The sequence below is a fragment of the Ranitomeya imitator genome, chromosome 1 (genome assembly GCF_032444005.1).
Source record: "Ranitomeya imitator isolate aRanImi1 chromosome 1, aRanImi1.pri, whole genome shotgun sequence".
NCBI lineage: Eukaryota > Metazoa > Chordata > Amphibia > Anura > Dendrobatidae > Ranitomeya > Ranitomeya imitator.
In genome coordinates, this window is record NC_091282.1 from 977,152,338 (window position 1) to 977,175,206 (window position 22,869).

The following is a 22,869-nucleotide window of genomic DNA, read 5'->3' on the forward strand; positions in this document are numbered from 1 at the left end:
TTCTCTGCTAAGGGCACAGGACTACTTCACTGCATCAATGGGAGAATGGATGGAGCCATGTACTGTAAAGTCCTGAGTGACAACCTCCTTCCCTCCATCAGGACATTAAAAATGGGCCATGGCTGGGTCTTCCAGCAAGACAATGACACGAAACATACAGCCAAGGCAACAAAGGAGTGGCTCAAAAAGATGCATATTAAAGTCATGGAGTGGCCTAGCCAGTCTCCAGACCTTAGTCCCATAGAAAACTTATGGAGGGAGTTGAAGCTCCGAGTTGCCAAGCAACAGCCTCAAAATGTTAATGATTTAAAGATGATCTGCAAAGAGGAGTGGACCATAAGTCCTCCTGACATGTGTGCACACCTCATCATCAACTACAAAAAAAGTCTGACTGCTGTGCTTGCCAACAAGGGTTTTGCCAACAACTATTAAGTCTTGTTTGCCAGAGGAATCAAATTATTTCTCACTGCAAAATGCAAATATATTTATGTAATTTATACAATGTAATTTTCTGGATTTTATTTTTGATATTCTATCTCTCAATGCTAAAATTAACCTACCCTTACAATTATAGACTGTTAATTTCTTTGTCAGTGGGCAAACTTACAAAATCAGCAAGGGATCAAATATTTATTTCATTCATTGTGTGTATGTGTATATATACATATATATATTCATTAATATTAGTTTAAGTAAATGTTCAATATTCTATCTACTGGCTAACACAATACAAAGATATATATCTTTTCTTTATGAATAACCAGTGAAGATATGTTTTCCTGTCTGGTTAATACTTTTCATGTGAGTTTTATTAAAGCTGTATTGTCTTCCTTTCAGTGGCATGCTTTGTCCCGTGAAGAACAAGCCAAATATTACGAGCTAGCCCGAAAAGAAAGGCAGCTACATATGCAGCTATATCCAGGCTGGTCTGCAAGAGACAACTATGTGAGTAGTTTTCAAAGTCTTTTATTAAGAACGAGTGTCTCAACAACTAATCTATCACAGACAAGTGTGCACTTCATAAAACCTTCTGACAGTAAAATATGAGTAGAATGTCTTAAAAAGCTTTCTCCAATCATAAATTCCTCTGGAAGGCAATCAGTCAATGGACTTCCCGCATTCAATCCTTTGTGCACAGACATGAGTGACTGAATCTAACCTTATAGATTGTCATTCGCCATCATTTATAGCCCCTGTCCATAGGCTTTTTTTTTTTTTGATACGTACATGCCAGTAGCGTAGCTATCGGGTGGGCAGAGGGTGCGGGCGCCCTGGGCCCGGTGCTCTGAGGGGGCCTACCCAGAGCTACGCTACTGTAACTATATCGGTGCAATGCAATTCTGCATTTTGCCTATACTGGACAGGCAATGTGGCTCCCCCAGCAAAGTCAACAGTTTGCCAAAAGGCAATAGCTGGATCTGTGCGGACTGAGCCAACTGATGAGCCAAACATTTGAAGAGGAGGTTCCCTTTCAGAAAACACTAATCCCTAGGTGCAGCTTGTTATAGAAAATAAAAAAAAAGGTAGCAGACCATCTGTGAGCTCAGCAGCTCGGAGCGGGACGTTTCCTGTACATGGGCAGAGCCACTGAGCTCATTGGCTGTTACAGTGATGATAGGGCTGCAGAGGGGGCCCTGCTACCAGGAGCGGCGGCAGAGACTCAGAGTAAAAAGTGATATATAACCATATGCACCCAGGGGCATGGATTTTTTGAAAAGGGACATCCCCTTTATTGTTACATTGTAAATATATTTAAAGGGAACCTGTCACCCCGTTTTTTGAGATTGAGCTATAAATACTGTTAAATAGGGCCTGCGCTGTGTGTTCCTATAGTGTATGTAGTGTACCCCGATTCCCCATGTATGCTGAGAAATAACTTACCAAAGTCGCCGTTTTCGCCTGTCAATCAGGCTGGTCAGGTCGGGAGGGCGTGGTGACATCGCTGGTTCTTCCTCAGCTTTACGTTTGCATCTCGGCTTTGGGAAAATGGCCGCCGCGATCTCTAATGCGCACGCGCGGCATCCCGCGGCCATTTTCCTGAAGCCCCGTGCAGCAGAGCACTCGATCTGCGCACGCGCGGCCCCAGGAAGATGGCCGCCCCCACCGACGAAAGGGATGACAGCGCAGATCGCGCGCTGTGTCTTCACCACTACGCCACCAACGTAAAGCTGAGGAAGAACCAGCGATGCCACCACGCCCTCCCGACCTGACCAGCCTGATTGACAGGCGAAAACGGCGACTTTGGTAAGTTATTTCTCAGCATACATGGGGAATCGGGGTACACTACATACACTATAGGAACACACAGCGCAGGCCCTATTTAACAGTATTTATAGCTCAATCTCAAAAAACGGGGTGACAGGTTCCCTTTAAATATTAACTTCAGTAAAGAAAGTCTCATAATAACCTCTGGAGTTATGCTAAATCTCTGGAAATACACTCTGCACATGCTGTCAGTCACCACTGTTGTTCACCGACTGAGGCCACCAATGATTGACGTGGGTAACTTTCTTTTCTGTGATTACTGTGTGACATTAGTTGCTGAATTCATTCTGATCTAACTGCTTGTTCTTGAGTTCTTAAAGGCATTCTCCGAAAGTAGGAAATGTAATAATAAATTCTTAATTGCCATTAATTAGTACATCACCCTCATTGTATCTAGGGAAGTAATCACTATAGAATTAGAATGGCTTCTGCCTTATTGCACTGACAGAAGCCTGCCCTAGAATGTTAATGGGACATGAAGATAGGAGCCTGTGAGCAAGTACAGAAGGAAGCTCCTCCCCACTCCCTTCATGTGTAGGAAGATGTGCTCTCCTCTAAGGGTGATATTCTGATCTAATATTGGAGACCAGAGCTGCCAGCAAGAATTTCAGGGCCATATACTGACAAAATTTTAGAGGCCCCCTTGAGAACTCCACCCATGCTCAACCCCAGCTCCACCTCCACCTCTTGAACCTTCCACAGTCCCACTGCCCACTCTTGGAAAAAGTCCACTTCTGCACTACATCCTTACCAATCACACAGTAACCGTTTCCATCGAGCACAATGTCAAATACATAGCCATCAGCTTTTGTTTTGGCCAAAAGATTTTTTTTTAAGCCACTACCACGACAAGGTAAACTTTTTTTGGCCGGGCCCTACTCTACCCTAACATATTAAACATAAAAATATCCAAAACTCTTTTTAGGTATAATTTTATTTATTTTTTAAAGGAATGTGTCACATACATTTTTTAAATGACCAATAATACAACAAGAGATAAATACAGTCACTCCATGACAGGACCAGATATTCTCATATAGTGACCAAATAATACCACATACAAGGAATAAATACTGCCACACCGTGACCAGATCACATATCACCACTACATGGTGACTGGATGCTACAATTCTGATCATTAATTAAAAAACACAAAAAACAACACAATAGTAATATTATCATAAGTGCCTTTTTACACAGGAGCTCTGTACATAGTATACAGTGTATAGTGTCAGTGCAGAGGTAATAGTGACTCACCAGTGATATTATACACAAAAGCTCTGTATATACTACATATGTAAGTGTACAGATAATGCTCTTGACTCACCAGTGATGCCTCTAGTTGAAGATATTCATCTTCACTTTTCTTCTTCATCCAGAGCAGGATCACTATCAATTCTTCCAGCCAGGACCCGTCTCTGCAGAAAATAAGACAGTTATCCAGAGCACATTCCCCAACTTCTACACTACGCTAAATGAAGAAAAAAGCAACAATGTTGTCCTTTACAGTAACAGGACCCCGCACTGAAAAAAGTATCCTCAAAAATCATATACATTACAACAGTAATAATATCTATTAATTAGCCCCTACAGTAATAATGTCCTGCATTTTGGAACCTTGCTGTAATAATGTCCCACATCCTGGCCCACATGGCGCATTCATGGATGAACCTCATGTGTCTCTATCGTGCCCCATATATGTCCTCTCACCCTGGCCCCATATGTCTCTCTCTTGCCCTCATATATGTCCTCCCATCCTGCCCCCATATGTCCTCCCATCCTGCCCCCATATGTCCTCCCATCCTGCCCCCATATTTCCTCCCATCCTGCCCCCATATGTCCTCCAATCCTGGCCCCATATGTCTCCATCCTGCCTCCCCCATATGTTTCCATCCTGCCCTCATATATGTCCTCTCATCTTCCTCCACCCCCAGTTAGTAGCAAACGGATGAATCTTGCCGAGGGGGCGCAGAATGGGGCTCTCCTCCTCACCATGTCCCTTACATGAGTATGTACAGTAATGCCCTGATGGTGGCCCTGCTGCAAACACCAGGACTGCTGAGGCAAGAAGCCTGCTCACAGTGCTGGTCACTTGGTCTTTCTGTTTGCTGACCAACTGCTGTGACCTGGAGATGGCTTGACTGTATGTGGTGTGGGTTATCTCCAGGTCACAGTAACTACTTAACATTCAGAAAGATACTATGGACAGCAGTGTGAGCAGCCTCTTCTTGCCTCAGCACCCCTGGTGTGAAGGATGGCATCAGAGAGATCACACAGAATCACACCGCTGCCACCACATGGGATGAATCTGCACCTCGCCACCACACCTGACGACACTATTACATTGGACGGATCACGTAATGTGATCTCCCTACTTTCACCAACATGACGTTCCCCATCCCCTGGGGACACGTAAGGTCAGCTTGGTACAGTTTTATGTAGACACCACATGTCCCCGGGCCCAGAGAGGCATGGGGACTGAGATGATGTTGCCTATGCAGTCACTGATGTGGCACTACACTCTCTCACAATTCTGAGAGGGGCTGAGAGGCCCCCTTCACTAGTATCAGTGAAACAGAGTGCTGCCAGCCCGGTAGGACTGCCACCAGTTCCTCATTAGATATAAGCCTGGTCCGTGAATGGGATTATATCAGGCCAAAAACCAGTCCCGGTAGCATGGAAAGTTAAGCCGAGAAACTGACGTGTAAACTCGTGGATTGAGATAAGCAGTCCAAGGTTAAATTATATATTTAATTGTTTTAAGGGCACACTAGACAATACACTATATAAACAATGGTTATACATATACAATGATCATATATGCAAATACAGTGGTAGGACAAAATATATAAGCAGATGGATCATGTCAATTACTGGGTTGATGTTCGACCATGTGTGCGTTGGGCTGCAGGGGGCATGGACTGTCAGCTGGTTCCTAGGTCCTTCATGGCATGTTACTCGACGTGACCCCACTTTCGAAGTGGACCGCATGAATGACAGAGAGATGACATGGCCTTACACTAGCCTTTATCCCCTTTGGGTCACTCCCCTCCTGCCTTCTGGGCTGAACCTAAATCCTCTCCTCTTGCCTCTAGCAACTAAAATATCCAAAATGTAAGATGGATCATAACTCCTTAATGGATAGTCCTAGGGAGGCGGTTATGGCACCATCCCATCCGGCCGGGCCCCTGCTATGCTTTGAGACTAAACACATCTTTGCTATCTGGTTCATACTAGCCATTCTATGCATCTACCGACCCTGTGGTGCTAGAACGGATTGAGACCCTGGAAGACTTTCGGACCATTCTAGAGATCTCGAAAATATAACTGGTGTGTGGCCAGGATGTACAAGAAGTCCATATGTTCCTTATGTAATCGTAGTTGTCGGAACAAAGAAGTTAGACTGCATGGTATCCACAGGGCAAGCAAGCCTTTTGTTCTGAAGTTAGCTGGCTCAAGAAGTAAGATCTGTCACTCACAGCCTTTTGAGGTTTGACCCCCCTCCCCCCCCTGCTGAGATAGGTGTTCTTATACAGCTGCACGTTGAAGGGAGTTTTATAATCCCATGCCAGATCAGATACAAATGATTGACATGAAATTATATCTACCATATTTTTCAAACCTGGTTTCTCCACTATTAAATCAGAAAAGATGGACAGCAGTGATGGCCACCTCCTCTTACTTCAGCACCCCTGGTATCTCCAGTATTGGATCAGAAAGGCAGGGTGAAAAGCAGTGTGAGTAACCTCTTCTTATTTTAAAACCCCTGGTATCTAATGTGTTAGATCAGAGTGCTCGGAAGGTAAGGAAGGACTACAGTATGAGCGGCCTCCTCCTACCTCAGCACCCCTGGTATCTCTAGTATTAGATTAGAAAGGCAGGGTGGACATCCCTGTGAGACCAGCTGTGGGGCTGAGCTAGTATCCAGGCGATTCATTAACCCCTTTAATACCAAAGGTGCATCACGCAAATGCTCGCCTTCTGTTAAATGCTTGTCTTTCTGTAAAGGAAGTTTTCTTGGTAAACACATCTTCATTTATGAGCAATGATTTCCAAATGGACCAAGAGTTACAGCCTGCAAACTTTGAATTGCAGTCTACGTGGCTGTAAAGCCTTTGTTCAGACAAGTAGTTTTATCTTCTCTCGAGGGAGCTGCTTTGGCTGACAAAAGTAACATCATTGGCAGATTCGTCCCTTGTTGGCTGCCTTCCACCCCATCCCTGTGATCACTCTTAGTACAACTGCAGCTTTTCAGTGGAACTGGGATTATTACAGGCTATTATGAGCCAACAAAATGCAAACGTCTGTGTGGCAGAGCTGTATGAGTGGCCATTTCTAGTGGGCATGAGGTCCAGCTGTCATTCCTGACCACAGAGCAGCTACAGCCTGCATCCTCTTATGTACTATTCTCTCAGGGCAGGGAGATGATTATTATTGTGTATTACAGATCATTTCAACATAATATGTAATAAAATATGTAGTGTTAGAAGCGCACAATGGTGGTATTCTAGTAGTGTCATTTCATATGATCATTCTTACAAAAGTAGAGCACTTTGGGTTTTGAATGTTTATAAACAAAGTGATAAAAATGTAATATTTTACAACTATATATTAAATCAAAAAAATTCTGTACTATTGCTAAATGCATCTTTTGTACCACTGATTATGAAATATTGAAAGTAACCTGATTTTGTTACTACAGGGTAAGAAGAAGAAAAGGAAGAGAGAAAAACTTCAAGAATCCACATCAGGTTAGTTCTCTTGTCTTCATTTGTGCAGTTGCATCTTTTAACGTAAGAGCCCAAAATATTAGACAGTTAAGAACTCCTGAATTATGAGGTCAATGCCCTGTGAAATGGTGACCTGCAAACCAAAACTGCACAACGGTGAAAAGTTGAATGCATTGTTGTACTTTATTGTAGAAGTTAATTTCATGCTCCATTTTTTTTTAAATGTAGTTGTCCATTTGTATGTTAATGAGGGTCACACGACGATGGGTATTGTATTTTGTAACGTTTTTGTTTAGACAAGTTGATCTTTTTATGGATACTGATTGAAGTCATGGTGTTATCATTTTGAGACCCTCTAAAAAAAAGTGGTTATTGTTCTTGCAATAGGTAAAATGCAATGTATCGGTATATAATATATGTATTGTGCAAAAGGTTTAGGCAGATTTGGAAAAAATGCTCCAAAGTAAAAATGTTTAAAAAAAATAAGTGTTCATAGTTTGTTGCTTTTTGTTAAACTGATAAAAATAAGTGAAAGAACAAAAGAGAAATCTAAATCAAACCAACAGTTGGTGTGACCAACCTGTGCCTTCAAAACGGCATCAATTCTTATAGGTACATTTGCATACAGTTTTTGAAGAAACTCTGCAGTCCTTCAACAAACAGTTTTTTGCTATAGTCAAAGATTTTTGATTAATCAGAGCACCTGCTGCTATTTTTCTGTACCAAAGTTCCTCCTTTTTCATGAATAGTTGAGTTGCTTGGCCTTATTTCTGTGTTAAAGGGACTCTGTCACCTGAATTTGGAGGGAACAATCTTCAGCCATAGGGGCGGGGTTTTCGGGTGTTTGATTCACCCTTTCCTTACCCGCTGGCTGCATGCTGGCTGCAATATTGGATTGAAGTTCATTCTCTGTCCTTCGTAGTACATGGCAATCTTGCCTTGCGCAGGCGTATACTATGGAGAACAGAGAATGAACTTCAATCCAATATTGCAGCCAGCATGCAGCCAGCGGGTAAGGAAAGGGTGAATCAAACACCCGAAAACCCCGCCCCTATGGCTGAAGATTGTTCCCTCCAAAATCAGGTGACAGAGTCCCCTTAAAGGTATGGCTTTTTAACTGTAATTCTTCCAAGAAGACCACTTTTGGCCAGACTTCTCCAAACAGTAGATGAGCATAGTGGAGTCCAACTGGTTGCTGCCAGTGCTGAGCTGATGGCACTACTGGACAGCTTACCAATTTTGAAGTTAATTCATCTTGATTTGTTTCTGATTTGCTGCTCTTGGTTTCCTTGGCTGACCAGTATGTGTACGGTCCTCAATATTGTCCATTTCTTGGTGCTTTAGAAGAGTTTGAACAGCACCAGCACATCCTGAAACTCCAGACAGCTTTTGATTCTTTGCTGAGAATCTTTGCAAGAGCTTAGTTTTTTTTTTTGCTTAGTCTTGTCATGTGTATGACCTGTGACATGAAACTTCACATTTTTAGCAGAGTTTGGATGTTCCTCACCCACTTTTAAACCTCCTACACACCGAACTTTCTGTTTAAGTTAATGACTGACAATAATAATCATATTTTAATAGGTTGGTTGAAACACAGTTTGATATAATTGCTCATACGCCTGACCATAGCCTTACAAAAGCCCTGGCTTTGTGCTATTGGAACTAGAAGATTTGTTACTGTTTTGAAGACAAAGGTTGGTCATGCCAAATATTGATTTGATTTTTATTTAGACTTCATTAATATAGCACTTTGTTGATTGATAAAAATAAACTATTAACACTTCAATTTAAAAAAAAAACATGCTTACCTTGCAGCATTTTTCCACACCTACTTAGAACTTTTGCACGCTATTGTACATAATAAAATAGTCAAAATAAAGTGATCTTTAATCACTTTGTGTGACATCATTACCAGGTAAACGAGCTTAAAATATTCCATACTAACATTTTATATAATAGATTTGATTTTTATAGAATCTATATTTTGTAATAGAATCTATCTAACTGGGGTATTGGGCCACCAAATAATTAGCCTAAGTAGTTATCGTGTCAATGTGTACTTTATGTTGAGTGCCTTCCAGTCCAAGCTTGATCTTAGAGTTTTCAAAATAAGCTTAGACTTAAGGTCCAAACGTCTGTAATCATCAAGTAATACATGTGTTAGTCTAGCCCAGTGCTTCCCAGACTCCAGTCCTCACGACCCCCTAACAGATCATGTTTTAAGGATTTCTTTACTATTGCATAAGTGATGGAATTATTAATAAGGCATCAGAAATTGCCACAGGTTTTAGGTTCTCACCTGTGCAATATTACAGAAATCCTGAAAACATCATTATGTGTTTGGGGGCCATGAGGACTGCAGTTTGGGAAACACTGGTTTAGCCAACATGATGACCCATCAAAGAAATGTTTTCTTTATATTCATTTGAAAGCCATATCACAAATTTCCATAATTGATAAAATGTCTAAAAATATCATTTCATATATTCACCACAACATGCTAGATTGTATGGTTATTATCAGAAGCATGCAGTCTATTCACAGCACATGAGACATTTTGCAAAGTGGATTCAGCAATGCCCTCAAAATATAGATCCAGATAAGTCTCTACTTGCTGAATCCATCTAGTATGGTGTCTCATGCTTTCATGATGGAAGTCCATTATTTGCTGTATGTATGTATGTATGTATGTATGTGCATATATATGTATGTGGATTTGTGTGTATATGTACATACATATATGCATGCATACATACATACATGCATACAGCTCTGGCAAATATTAAGAGACCACTGCAAAATTTTCAGATTGTCTTTCTTCTTTATAGGTATATTTTTGAGTAAAATGTTAATTGTTCCTTTATTCTATAAACTACTGGCAAAATGTCTCTGAAGTTTTAAGCAATATATTTTGTATTTATTTTCTGAAAATGAGAAATGGTCAAACTATCAAAAAAATGCATTGCTTGCAGACCTCAAATAATGCAAAGAAAACAAGTTCATAATCATTTAGAAACAACAATACTAATGTTTTAACTCAGGAAGAGTTCAGAAATCAATATTTTGTGGAATAACCATGATTTTTAATCACAGCTTTCATGCGTCTTGGCATGCTTTCCACCAGTCTTTCACACTGCTTTTGGGTGACCTTATGCCACTCCTGGTACAAAAATGTAAGCAGTTCTTCTTTGTTTGATGGCTTGTGACTATCCATCTTCCTCTTGATTACATTCCAGAGGTTTTCAATGGGGTTCAGGTCTGGAGATTGGGCTGGCCATGATAGGGATTTGATGTGGTGATCCTTCATCCACACCTTGATTGACCTAGCTGTGTGGCATGGCGCATTGTCCTGCTGGAAAAACCAGTCCTCAGAGTTGGGGAACATTGCCTGAGCAGAAGGAATCAACTGTTTTTCCAGGATAACCTTGTATGTGGCTTGATTCATATGTCCGTCGCAAAGATTAACCTTCCCAATTCCAGCCTTGCTGAAGCATCCCCAGATCAACACCTGGTCATCTAATGGTTAGACGGAGACCTGTAGAGGTGTACAAGCCATAGTGTCTTGCACCCACTGTGAAATTTGGTGGAGGATGGGTGATGATCTGGGGATGCTTCAGCAAGGCTGGAATTGGGAAGGTTAATCTTTGCGACGGATATATGAATCAAGCCACATACAAGGTTATCCTGGAAAAACAGTTGATTCCTTCTGCTCAGACAATGTTCCCCAACTCTGAGGACTGGATTTTCCAGCAGGACAATGTGCCATGCCACACAGCTAGGTCAATCAAGGTGTGGATGAAGGACCACCACATCAAATCCCTGTCATCGCCAGCCCAATCTCCAGACCTGAACCCCACTGAAAACCTCTGGAATGTAATCAAGAGGAAGATGGATAGTCACAAGCCATCAAAGAACTACTTACATTTTTGTACCAGGAGTGGCATAAGGTCACCCAAAAGCAGTGTGAAAGATTGGTGGAAACCATGCCAAGACGCATGAAAGCTGTGATTAAAAATCATGGTTATTCCCCTAAATATTGATTTCTGAACTTCCTGAGTTAAAACATTAGAATTGTTGTTTCTAAATACTTATGAACTTGTATTTTTTTTTTTTTTGCATTATTTGATGTCTGCAAGCAATGCATTTTTTTTTGTTATTTTGACCATTTCTCATTTTCAGAAAATAAATACAAAATGTATTGCTTGGAACTTCGGTGACATGTTATCAGAAGTTCATAGAATAAAAGAACAATATGCATATAAAAAGAAAAATCAAACAAACTGAAAATTTTGCAGTGGTCTCTTTTTGCCAGAGCTGTATATATATCTCCCTGATAGAACTCCATTGCTGGTTCATCATTGTTCATGTGTGATTGATGGATATAGCTGAACTGACTTGAGAGATCCTTTTTTTTTATTTTTTTTTTTTATTCATGGCCTATCTCCAGGATGGGCCATCGATATCTGATCTGCACTTCTGCCAACCAGCTGTTGCCAGCGGCGGCCAGAAGTTCTTGGATGCTGCCGAAACACAGCAGCTTCTTCAAAACTATAGTGGCTGCAACCAGGTACTATAGATTGACCTGTCATAAGACAGATCTTTGATTCCATTGCCACCCAAACAACTGTCCGTTGAAGCAACCTGAAAATCTCCCAAACTTTACCTTGAATATTTAGAGTGAATCCGCTCAAATATATTGTGAAATATTGGCTCGAAATCTAATATTTTCAGGTTCTAATATCAGAACTTTTCTCAATTACCCACACATTTTATCATCTCAAACATATTTTTGGAGAATATGACTGCGGTAAATGGAACTTTGATTTTTTTTTTTATTAACATTTCACCATTTATTATATACACTTAGATTAGACCCTTTCTGACAGTTACTCACAACCCATGGAAAATGAAAGACACATTTCAAATGAGGATTACAACTAACCACGGAAACATTTTAGCCAACACCACAGAAAGTACAAAGATACTGACATTTAAAAGTGTGTCCTGTTCTTGACCTCAAATGACTTTACTCTCGGATTTGTCCTGACCATTTGGCTTACATGTCTTCTATACTGGCTGTTTCTCCCAACAGCTGTCAAAAGATCCCAAACATTATGTAATCTTATCGGTTGGGTTTAAAGTCACATTTGTTCTGGGGAATGAAAAGCATTACTCCAATAAAAAAAAACATAGATCACAAATGCAACTATTGTCTTTTACAAAATGTATAGGCTGCTTACTGTGAAAATGGGCTATCTCTGGGATGGCTGCCTGATATCAGCAGTGCAAGCTTCTCATATTTTCTTACCCCAGAATTTTGTATTAGTCCGCCCCTATATTCTGCATTTATCAATATTTTTGTGTGCTTTCAGATGATCCATGAATCTCATTTGCTTCATCCCACTACCCTCTGCCACTCTTTTTGCAGAGTTAAGTGGTAATGTTTGAACTTTGCTAAAGAGCTGAAGCCAATGGTGATTTCCAGCCATGACAAAATTATTCTATTTCTTTAGGGGCTTGGCTAGAAATTAATTTCATTCTGCAAGCGCTCTCTCGCAAGTAACACATATGAGAAGTAGTTACTAGAGATGAGCGAATCAATTTGATGCTAATCAATCTTGTATTGAATTTTTAGGAATTCGCTAAGCCCGGCAGTTTTGATCAATTGCGATTCCCTTTTGCGAGAATTTCCCAAAATGCCCCTTTTCATTTTTACATTGCAGAGATTGCAGCATCCACAGAAGGCTCACATGATCTCGGGCACGGATGGACAGGCTTCTCCATAAATTCTTGTAACTATCACATCACATGATATAGCACTGCCTATCAAGAGGGACTATAATAGCCTGTATGAAACCAGAGAGAGGGAATGCAGCAGCCATTTTACGATGTATCTAGTTAGTTATTAGATTTCATACTTTAACATTGAAAGAGAACATGCTATAAACACTTTATTAACTGTACAGATAGTGAGTGTGTAATATCACAGTAATGAAGAAAAGTTACCATCTGTTTATCCATAGCCATACAGTAGATATTGAGGGCATTTTGACACTTTTTTTGTTTTTTCGAAACTGGCAAATATGAATTTGAAAAAGTTTGGCTACTCTCTAATAGCTACTCTATAAGTCAATGTCTGACCCCTTTAGTGAGCGTTGCAACATAGTAGGTGGTACTTGCTCGATTGTTTCATTCATTATGCTAGGGAGCACACGTGCATACTTTTCTCCAGTGGAGAATTTCTTGCACAGCTCTGTATTCAGCTGGTCTCTTTTAGATGAACCAGTACGTCCCCTATGTTACCACTATGACTATTACATTAGGTAAAGGATATATGGCAGTGGCCACCATTTTACACAGAGCGTGTCAATCAGCCCCTTCCCCTCATATTCGCTTTCTGACTATTTCTATGCATTAGAACAGGGGTCCCCAACTCCAGTCCTCAAGGCCTACCAACAGGTCATGTTTTCAGGATTTCCTTTGCATTGCACAGGTGATGCAATTACTACCTGGGCAAGACTAAGGAAATCCTGAAAACATGACATGTTGGTGGGCCTTGAGGACTGGAGTTGGGGACCCCTGCATTAGAAGACTGAACACTGAACATATAAAAAATTATTTAAAAAAGAAAAAAGGCCACATATCTGATTTTGTGAATTTTTAATGATTTCTCATATACAGACATGGCTAAATGCAGTTTTTGAGATCATACACCCATATTCTTTAGTACATGAGAGAATAATTGCCTAATGAATTGCATTCATACAATCCTGGCTGTAGTGTTTATAGGTGCCAAATACGCTTTATGAAGAGCATAAAAATATTCTCTTTCTCTACGGATCTGTCAGAGCCATAAAAATAGACTGATAAAGATTATTCAAAGGTCACTGAAGGATTGCCATCTAGGTTTTATTGACTTCACACCTAGCTACTGACCAACAAGGATGACCTTTCTACCGTAATCGAGGAATAGGTGGCCACTCTTAAAGTATTAATGTATGCAGAGGCAAGAAGTGAATGTGCTTGTGTATTATATATTTATATGTGTCTTGTGTGTGTACATATATTTAGATTAGACATAGCGATACCTATAATTGTGTATTAATACAATGACACTTGTTAGTAGAACACTGAAGGCTGGTATAACAACCATTATTCTAGAAAAATAAATCTAGACGTTTATATTTTTTGCAATCTTTCAAATCAACAACTTTTGTTAAAAGACCAAAATTTTCTACAGGTGCAGGCCCACCACGAATGACAGCCGCCTACATCTGAAGCATGGTAAGAACATCTCTTTGGCTCTCGTATTGTTATTAGATGGGATGAGCCTTGCATTGAACTGCCCATCTTCCCTAAGATGATGCTTCATCTGCTAAAGAGACGGGCTATTTTGTTAAGATGGAAAAGTTTTCCGAAATCTGTTCTACAAGGTGATTGAGCTAAAGTATCACCGCTTTGAAAATGATGGATTCTCACAATGGTTTTTATACCGGCTTTGTCACAGTTGTAGGGCTCTACTTTTGTAGAGTACAGAAGAAGGCAGATCATAAAGCCACCAGTTTCACACTTAGGTCAATTTCTCTATGAATTCTGTGAACCTAGAGAATATTGTGAAATCCATATATATGGAAAGATAGTTAGCAGACTGTTCTTAGAATTCCTTTTTCTTTTGTACAAGAAAGCACGTTTGAGGTCTTAGATATTCATGTTTCTATTACATTTTCTTATGCTGTATAGTTTTTACTTTAATTATTCCCTGTACCTAAGGCAATGTTCCCATAATAACATGTAAGAGTGCAGGAAATTTCCAAATCCATGTGGTCTGACCTGGAGATCTGCTCATGAATCACAAGCTGTTTTGTAGCAGCCTGTAATCTGCTTCTAGATTTTCATGCATAGATCAACAAAGCAAAACAGACCCTCATATACAGTAAGTAAATATCATCTGAACCCTCCAATTTCAGCGGGATCAGTCTTCCAGCTAATGTGTATGATGTCCACAAATAGATTGCGTCGGGAGAGCCCAATCATCTGACTCTTTTGTCCATTATCCTAAGTCATGTGACAAGGCTTGTTAAAGGGTTGACATTGACTTGTAGGATTGCTACCTTCCAATAGGTGGCACTAAAGTTCTAGTTCTCTTCCTCTCTGAAGAGACAATTTGCACAATTAGCATATTTCCCAGCAGGGCATTGTGGCTTTAAATCTCCTCATCTTGACATGCTTAGCATGTCAATCTCCACAAGGAGAAACGATACTTCTTGGATATTGTTCTCCAAGGAATAAATTGCTTCCAAAGTAGTCTGCCAGCAGCTCATTCTTTGAGAAGATAGGAACCCTTGGCCAAATCCAACATTGTGTATGTTGGCTGAACAATTTTTCAACGTACAGCTATGTACTTTGCATGGCCGGATTTTGACAAACTGTTGCCTAATTTTAATGGTCTATTCGCATTTATGATCACACCCAGAGAGAATTGGGTACAGCACCCAAGAATAGTGAAAATAACACTGGCTCTAATGTAAATCATTCACTAGTTAGTAAATTAAACCTTCAATATATATGCGATTAGGTCAGGGGGTCAACGCGCTATTGTAGATTTTAGGAGCCCAGACCAGAAGAATTTCCAGACACTTTATAAACAAAAAACCCGATAAAAGCTAATACTAATATTTCACTGCGAAGTAGAGTATTGCAAAAATATACCAGGAAACTAAAGAAGTATAACCATAGTTCTATTCTTTATACAGATGATATATAAATGTCAGTCAGACTAATGTACAGTATATAGCCAGTCATTAGTCTGTGATTAATAGAGTCTAAGTAAAGCCGTCAGACAGCGACAGTCTCCACTAATCGCAAAGAAAAGACTCTCCATATTGGCTACCATATGATGTTGACATTGCCGAGCAGCATTCCAGACCACTGGCTCCTGAAATCTTTAAGGTACAGCCAAAATCCTGTTGCTGCATGTTCCTTTGAGCCAGGACATATTTGTAAATGTATGTCCGTAATTTGCAAATTTGTTTTACAGTTGTTTAAGCACTCTCTCTCTTTCCTTACCAAGTCTATAAAGTGGAATCTTAGAATGGAAGGCATTTCCTTTCATCTGGCACCGTTCCATTGTTTACGGTCTGTGTGGTCTGACTCCTTGCAACATGCCACTCTCTAGAAGGACCTTTTTTTTAATAAAGACATCTGTTCGGGTCTGGACAAAGACGTTCTGTTGAGAGTCCTCACTCACTGCAGGAAACTAGTTTTGCAGTGTGCTGGGGATATTTCGCACAGCACTAAAAGTTCTGTGGGCATTAAATAGTGAGAAATATTTCTTTGGCAGTGTTTTACTTTTCCCCCCCAAATTTCCAAGAACTCAATGTGCTAATTTTTGTCAGCACACGGCTTACTATGTATTGTCTGCTTGCTGGACACATGGAAACCATGTGCCTGTTTACACGAACAGTACATTGTATGCACACTTTGTATTCCTGTATTATGTGCCTGGTAAGTGCCATTCCCTTGTGGTGTAACATTAAACCATTGTGGATATGGACATGTTTGCAAGTAAATTCAAGCACATTTATTTTTACTATCGCACCAACATTTGGGACCACGTGTATTCACTTTGGCCTTTCTTAAAACCCATTGACAATTCTGACACACAGCCGAAGAGCGCAGTCAGACTGCCGTATATATCGGACGGAAAGCAAACTACAGTGCTTGGACTGGCTGACCCAACCAAGACAGATGCATAGAAATATACAGTGGCTCGTGAAAGTATTCACCCCAATTGACTTTTTAACGATTTTATTGCATTACAACCTGTGTTTAAATATTTTTGTAATCCGATTTGTGTGTGACGCATCAGCACTAATTAATCTAACTTGGTGAAGTGATAAAAAATAAATTAAATTTATGGGTTCAAAGAACTAAAAATTGGCAAATGCATATGTATTCACCCCTTTTGTGTTTAAGCCCCTAAAAGTTTCTGGTGCAATCAATTCCCTTCCTAAGTCACATGCTTAGTGACAGGACGTCCACCTGTGTACAATCTAAGTGTTACATGGTCTGTCAGTGTATACACACCTTTTTTGAAAGGTAACAGAGCCTGCAAAACCAAAACGCAAGAGGCACCACTAACCAAACAACACCATGAAGACCAAGGAGATCTCAACAACATTGTCCCCGACTTCTTTAAAAAATAAAATAAAAATAATGCCAATCTCTGTTGATCCCCTGGAGCACCATCAATTCCATTATCATCAAATGGAAAGAATCTGGCACCACAACAACCCCTACCAAGGGAGGGCTGCCGACCAGATCTATCAATCCGGGCAAGGAGGGCATCAGAGAGGCAGCACAGACACCAAACGGTAACCCTGAAGGAGTTGCAGAGTTGCCAAGCAGAGAATGTAGTTTCTGTCCATATGCCCACAATAAGCCGTACACTCCATAGATGTGGGCTTTATGGAACAGTGGGCAGAAAAAAAGCCTTTAGTTATACACAAAAATTGTAAAGCTCGTAGCTTTGTTTGCCAAAAGACATGTGGAAGACTTCCCAAATGTATGGAAGAAGATGCTGCAGTCAGAAGAGACTAAAAGTGAACTTTTTGGCAACCAAGGTAAACCCTATGTCCGGCGCCAAACCAACACCGCTAATTACTCCAAGAACCCCATCACCCAAAGTGAAATATGGTAATGGCAGCATCATGCTGTGGGGATGTTGTTCACCAGAGGAAACCATCTAACTTGAATGAGCTGGAGCAGTTTTGCCTTCAGGAATGGGCAAAAATCCAATTGGCAAGTTGTGGAAAGCTCATAGATTCTTATCCAAAGCAGCTTGCATCTGTAATTGCCGCAAAAGGAGCCTCTACAAAGTACTGACTATAGGGGGGTGAATAGTTATGGACACTGAAGTTTACATTTATTTTATCCTATTTATTTGCTTCACAATAAAAAGAAAACCAAATGTTCACAATTGTAGACATGTTCTTTACATGAACTGATGCAAACCCTAATAAAAACAGTGACATTCCAGGTTGTGAGGTAGCAAAATGCGAAAAATGCCAAGTCGGTGAATATTTTCTCAAGCCACTGTATGAAGCTGTCATGCTTGGGTCATGAGAGCTGCCAGCTAGTCCATACATTGCAGTCTGATTTTATATGGCCATCCGACTGCACCCTAAAAGTTAATCTGGACCACATCATAAGAATAAATGGCTGCAGACTTTAATTCTCATCATTGCTGATCTTAGAAAAAACTTCTATATGGGAATATGTATGGGAAAGTTGCTGTGTAATTTTTCTCATTGTGCCAAAGCCAGATTTACAATGTCCCCATTTGTCTTTAATCACAGTAGAAAGTTCGCATTTCTTTAGTTCTTTAGTTGTGGATAATGAAACCCACAAGGGAATGTCACACCACAATTATTTGCAGGCTTATTGACTTCAGTACTATCAAATATTACACTATATTCCACTGTTCTGTCCTTTTATTTACTTATTTTAACTAATCTTTGTTAGTGATGGGCGAACCCGTGGATTTTTGGGTCCGGTGGTTCAGCCGAACTTCTAAAAAAAAAAACCCAGACCCAATTCAGATGAATGAAGGGTACGAACATCCATTGTTTGCCATGCTGTCATCTGCATGACAGCGCGGCAAACACTGGTTCCATCTAATAGACACCCCTCCATTACAAATACTGTGAGCTTGATGTCAGTAGCCATAAAACAGCTGACATCAACCCCAAAACCATTACCTCACTTGCCACTGCACCAGGGCAAGTGGGAAGAGCTGGGCAAAGCACCAGAGTGGGCACATCTAATGGATGCGCCTTTTTTTGGGCAGCTGCGGGCTGCTATATTTAGGCTGGGAGGGTGGGGAGGTCAATATGCATGGCCCCTTACCAGTCTGAGAATACCAGCTGTTTGATTTAGCTTGTCTGGTTGTCAAAAACCTGGGGGTTCCTATGCCTTTTTTTTTAATTTGTTTAAATAAATGGCGTAGGACCCCTATATTCTTGATAACCAGCCATGATAAAGCTGACATTTGAGGGTTGCAGCCCACAGCTGTCAGTTTTGCCTGCGCTGGCTATCAAAAATAGAAGATATGTCAAGCAAATTAGTTATGTTTTTCATACAATACAGTTAACGAAATATTCAGGGTCATTGCTTAAAGTTACAGGCTCAAATACCACAGTTTTGATAGTACTAAAGTTTGTATATTGACCTACGCAATTTATCATCTATCTGCTGGTCTCCCACCGATTGCAGAATGGAGAACTTGTGTCCCTTGTTTGAATCAGCTACTCCACTCGGACAAGCAAGTCTATAGCCCTGTTGGAGATAGTGAAAACAGCGCTTCTGTCTACATATCTACACAGACTTTGAGTGGCGCATCTTCTCAGCTGGACAATTCAGACTTGGTTAGGGAAGAGTGGAGGTCACAAGTCCCCCTCCTACGGTGATCAGTATGAATCATGACATAGCTTTCTTACACTACTCCTTTGGGTCTTATTAATTTCTGCCTATTCTACAGTTTTGAGTAACTTTGTGATCCAATTCACAATCCACAGCATAGTTTACATCCTAACTATGTATGTTCGTGAATATATTTGTAAATGGTGTTTGAGTTGACAGTATTGCTCGATTTTCGGTTTAGATACAATGTGACTCAGCAGCTAATTAGATGTATTTCTCTATTATACCATAATAATGGTTTATCCTGCTATGTCCCACTGTGCAAAGTGCAGGCTGCTTGTTTAGGTTAGGCTGACACCTACTGGTAAATTTGTTTAATTTTTTATTTTTTTTTCAATCATGTAAGACACCAATTTTCCTATCGCCTCTTTTGTGTGAAATATTGGATATTTTAATACATTAAGTGTAGTAATTACTGACCCTAGGGGCATCTGTGAGATGATGGTGGATATAAAAGTCTACACACCTCTCTTTAAAATGTCAGGTTTTGTCATGTAAAAAAATGATACCGAGAAGAATCATTCCAGAACATTTTATACCTTTTAGTGTCATCTATAATCTGAACAAATTTAATGTGTTTTCATAAATAAGCACACCATTGAATTTTAGACAGCATTCAGTCGTTTTGGGTAGGAGTCTATCAGCATGGCACATCTAGAATTTGCAATCTTTGCCCACTTGTCCTTATTGTAGTGTTTCAAATATATCAGATTGCAAGGACATCTCCTGTGTACAGCCCTCTTAAGGTCAATCCACAGGTTTTCAACTGGACTTTGGTCTGGGCTCTGTCTGGTCCATTACAACATATTGATCATCTTCTGATAAAGCCATTCTTTTATTTATTTGGAGGTATGCTTGGGGTTTTAGTTCTGAAAGGTTAAATTAGTCTTGAGCTTTTTAGCAGAGGTGTGAAGGTTTTGTTGTGAGATTGATTATTTTGAACTGTTTATAATTCCATCTACCTTAACTAAAACCCCAGTTCCAGCATTAAAAAAGCCCAAATGCATAATGCTGCTTCCCCCATGCTTCACTGTAGGTATGGCATTCTTTGGTGATGTGCAGTATTGTTTTTGCACCAAACATACCTTTTGGAATTATGGTCAAAAAGTTCAACCTTTGACTCCTCAGAACTTAACATGGTTTCTCACATGATTTTGGCAGACTTTGTATAGGTTTTGGCATAACATAACTGGGCTTGGATGATTTTTGTCTTTGAAAGAAAAGGCTTTCTTTCTGCCTCCCAACCTCAACTGGCAAGCAATATGAATAATATGGAAGATTGCTGTCATGTACAGTACACAACCAATGCTTGCAGGAAATTCCCGCAGCTCTTTAATGTTATTGTACACCTCTTGGCAGCCTCTCAGACCAATTTTCTTTTTGTCTCTTCATCAATTTTTGAGAGCTGTCCAGTGCCAGATAATGTCACTGTTGTGTTTAAATTAAGGTACTTCTTGATCACTGTCTTTATAGTGATCCATAATATAGTTAATGCCTAATTTTTGTACCCTTCTCATGGCTGATGGCTTTAAACAATTAGATACATTTGCTGTGTTAGAAGCTGTCTATGAATGATGGCTTTTATTTTAAAGGGAACCTGTCACCCCGTTTTTTCAGATTGAGATGAAAATACTGTTAAATAGGGCCTGCGCTGTGCGTTACAATAGTGTATGTAGTGTACCCTGATTCCCCACCTATGCTGCGAAATACATTACCAAAGTCGCCGTTTTCGCCTGTCAATCAGGCTGGTCAGGTCAGGTGGGTGTGGTGACATCACTGTTTCTTCCCCAGCTTTCCGTTGGTGGCGTAGTGGTGTGCGCATGTCCAAGTGCCGAATCCACTGCGCGCAGGTGAAGAAAAAGCGCGCGATCTGCGCTATTACCCTTGTCACCGGTGGGGGCGGCCATCTTCCTGAGGTCGCGCGTGCGGAGATGGAGATCGCGGCGGCCATTTTCCTGAAGCCGAGATGCAAACTCGGCTTTGGGAAAATGGCTGCCGCGATCTCCATCTGCGCACGTGCGGCATCCCGTGGCCATTTTCCTGAAGCCCCGTGCAGCAGAGCACTCCATCTGCGCACGCCATGGATATGAAAAGTCCACACTCCCAGGTTACAATGCCAGGTTTATGTCATGTAAAAAATAAAAAAAAAATCATGCCAAGAAAAATAATTCCGAAACTTTTTCCATCTTTAGTGTCACCCATAATTTTTACAAATCTATTGAGAAACCAACATAATTTTAAAGGGGGAAAATAAAAAATAACAAAATATATCCTGCTGTCAAAGGGCCTTTATACTCAACTAGATGGTGGCCCGATTCTAACGCATCGGGTATTCTAGACTATGCATGTCCACGTAGTATTTTGTACATCCCACGTAGTATATTGTACAGCCCACTTAGTATATTGCCCAACCACAAGGGTAATAGCGCAGATCGCGCGCTATTTCTTCACCTGCGCACACCACTACGCCACCAACGGAAAGCTGGGGAAGAAACAGCGATGTCCCCACGCCCTCCTGACCTGACCAGCCTGATTGACAGGCGAAAACGGCGACTTTGGTAATGTATTTCGCAGCATAGGTGGGGAATCAGGGTACACTACATACACTATTGTAACGCACAGCGCAGGCCCTATTTAACAGTATTTTTATCTCAATCTGAAAAAACGGGGTGACAGGTTCCCTTTAAAATTCAGCTAACAAACTGTCAGGAAAATCCTACTAGAACAGCTATGCTTTATACGAGGGTTAATCAGAATCCCTTTATATGATGGTAGCTGTATAATGACTACTATTCAACGTGAATTTAAGGGCTCGTCCATATGACCTTATTTTCAATCTGAGTGCGATTTGGCAAAACATCTGGTAAACTTTGACCAATCTTATGCTATGGGACCATGCACATGTATGATTTTTTTTTCCCTCAGACAGCAGCATGTCTGAGTTTGATCTGATATTCAGATCGCATGCGACCATGCAACTCGATGAGTTTCCACAAACTCACAAAATGGAGAAGATGGAGAATTTTTTTTCCCCATTTTTCTCATCCGAGAGAATCTGATCACACTCATCAGCATTATCGACCCGATTCTCTCCGATGAGCTTAAATGTGACTGGCCAATTCTAAACACAACCACATCCCCAGTTATTAGAGGGTCTTCACACATATGAGCATGTGGCTAATAACCTTGCTGATCAGGTACTTTTTGTGGTTGTGGCTGCTGGTGGCTTCATGGCAAGTGCAGGAAACAAGTTTATTCTATTTCCCAATCATTAACTTGTATCACAGGAGTTTTGGATCCATCTACTATATAATTGTCTAAAGGTCACTTCCTTTTTTCTGTCTGTCCTTCTGTCTGTCTGTCACGGATATTCATTGGTCGCAGCCTCTGTCTG

At 40.5% G+C, this 22,869-nt stretch overlaps 1 protein-coding gene across 3 annotated transcripts in view; it reads left to right on the top strand.

Annotated features, from left to right (window-relative positions):
• LEF1 (lymphoid enhancer binding factor 1) overlaps positions 1-22,869 on the top strand; it is a 168,884-nt gene that overhangs the window by 129,110 nt on the left and 16,905 nt on the right. Inside the window, exons 8-11 of one of the 3 annotated variants that reach the window (XM_069743869.1) lie at positions 838-945; positions 6,968-7,016; positions 12,719-12,787; positions 14,236-14,279. In XM_069743869.1, the coding sequence (XP_069599970.1) occupies positions 838-945; positions 6,968-7,016; positions 12,719-12,787; positions 14,236-14,273 (264 nt within the window). In that variant the 3' untranslated portion in view covers positions 14,274-14,279. The remainder of the gene's footprint in view (positions 1-837; positions 946-6,967; positions 7,017-12,718; positions 12,788-14,235; positions 14,280-22,869) is intronic. The other 2 variants (XM_069743871.1, XM_069743870.1) reach the window with 2 other exon arrangements.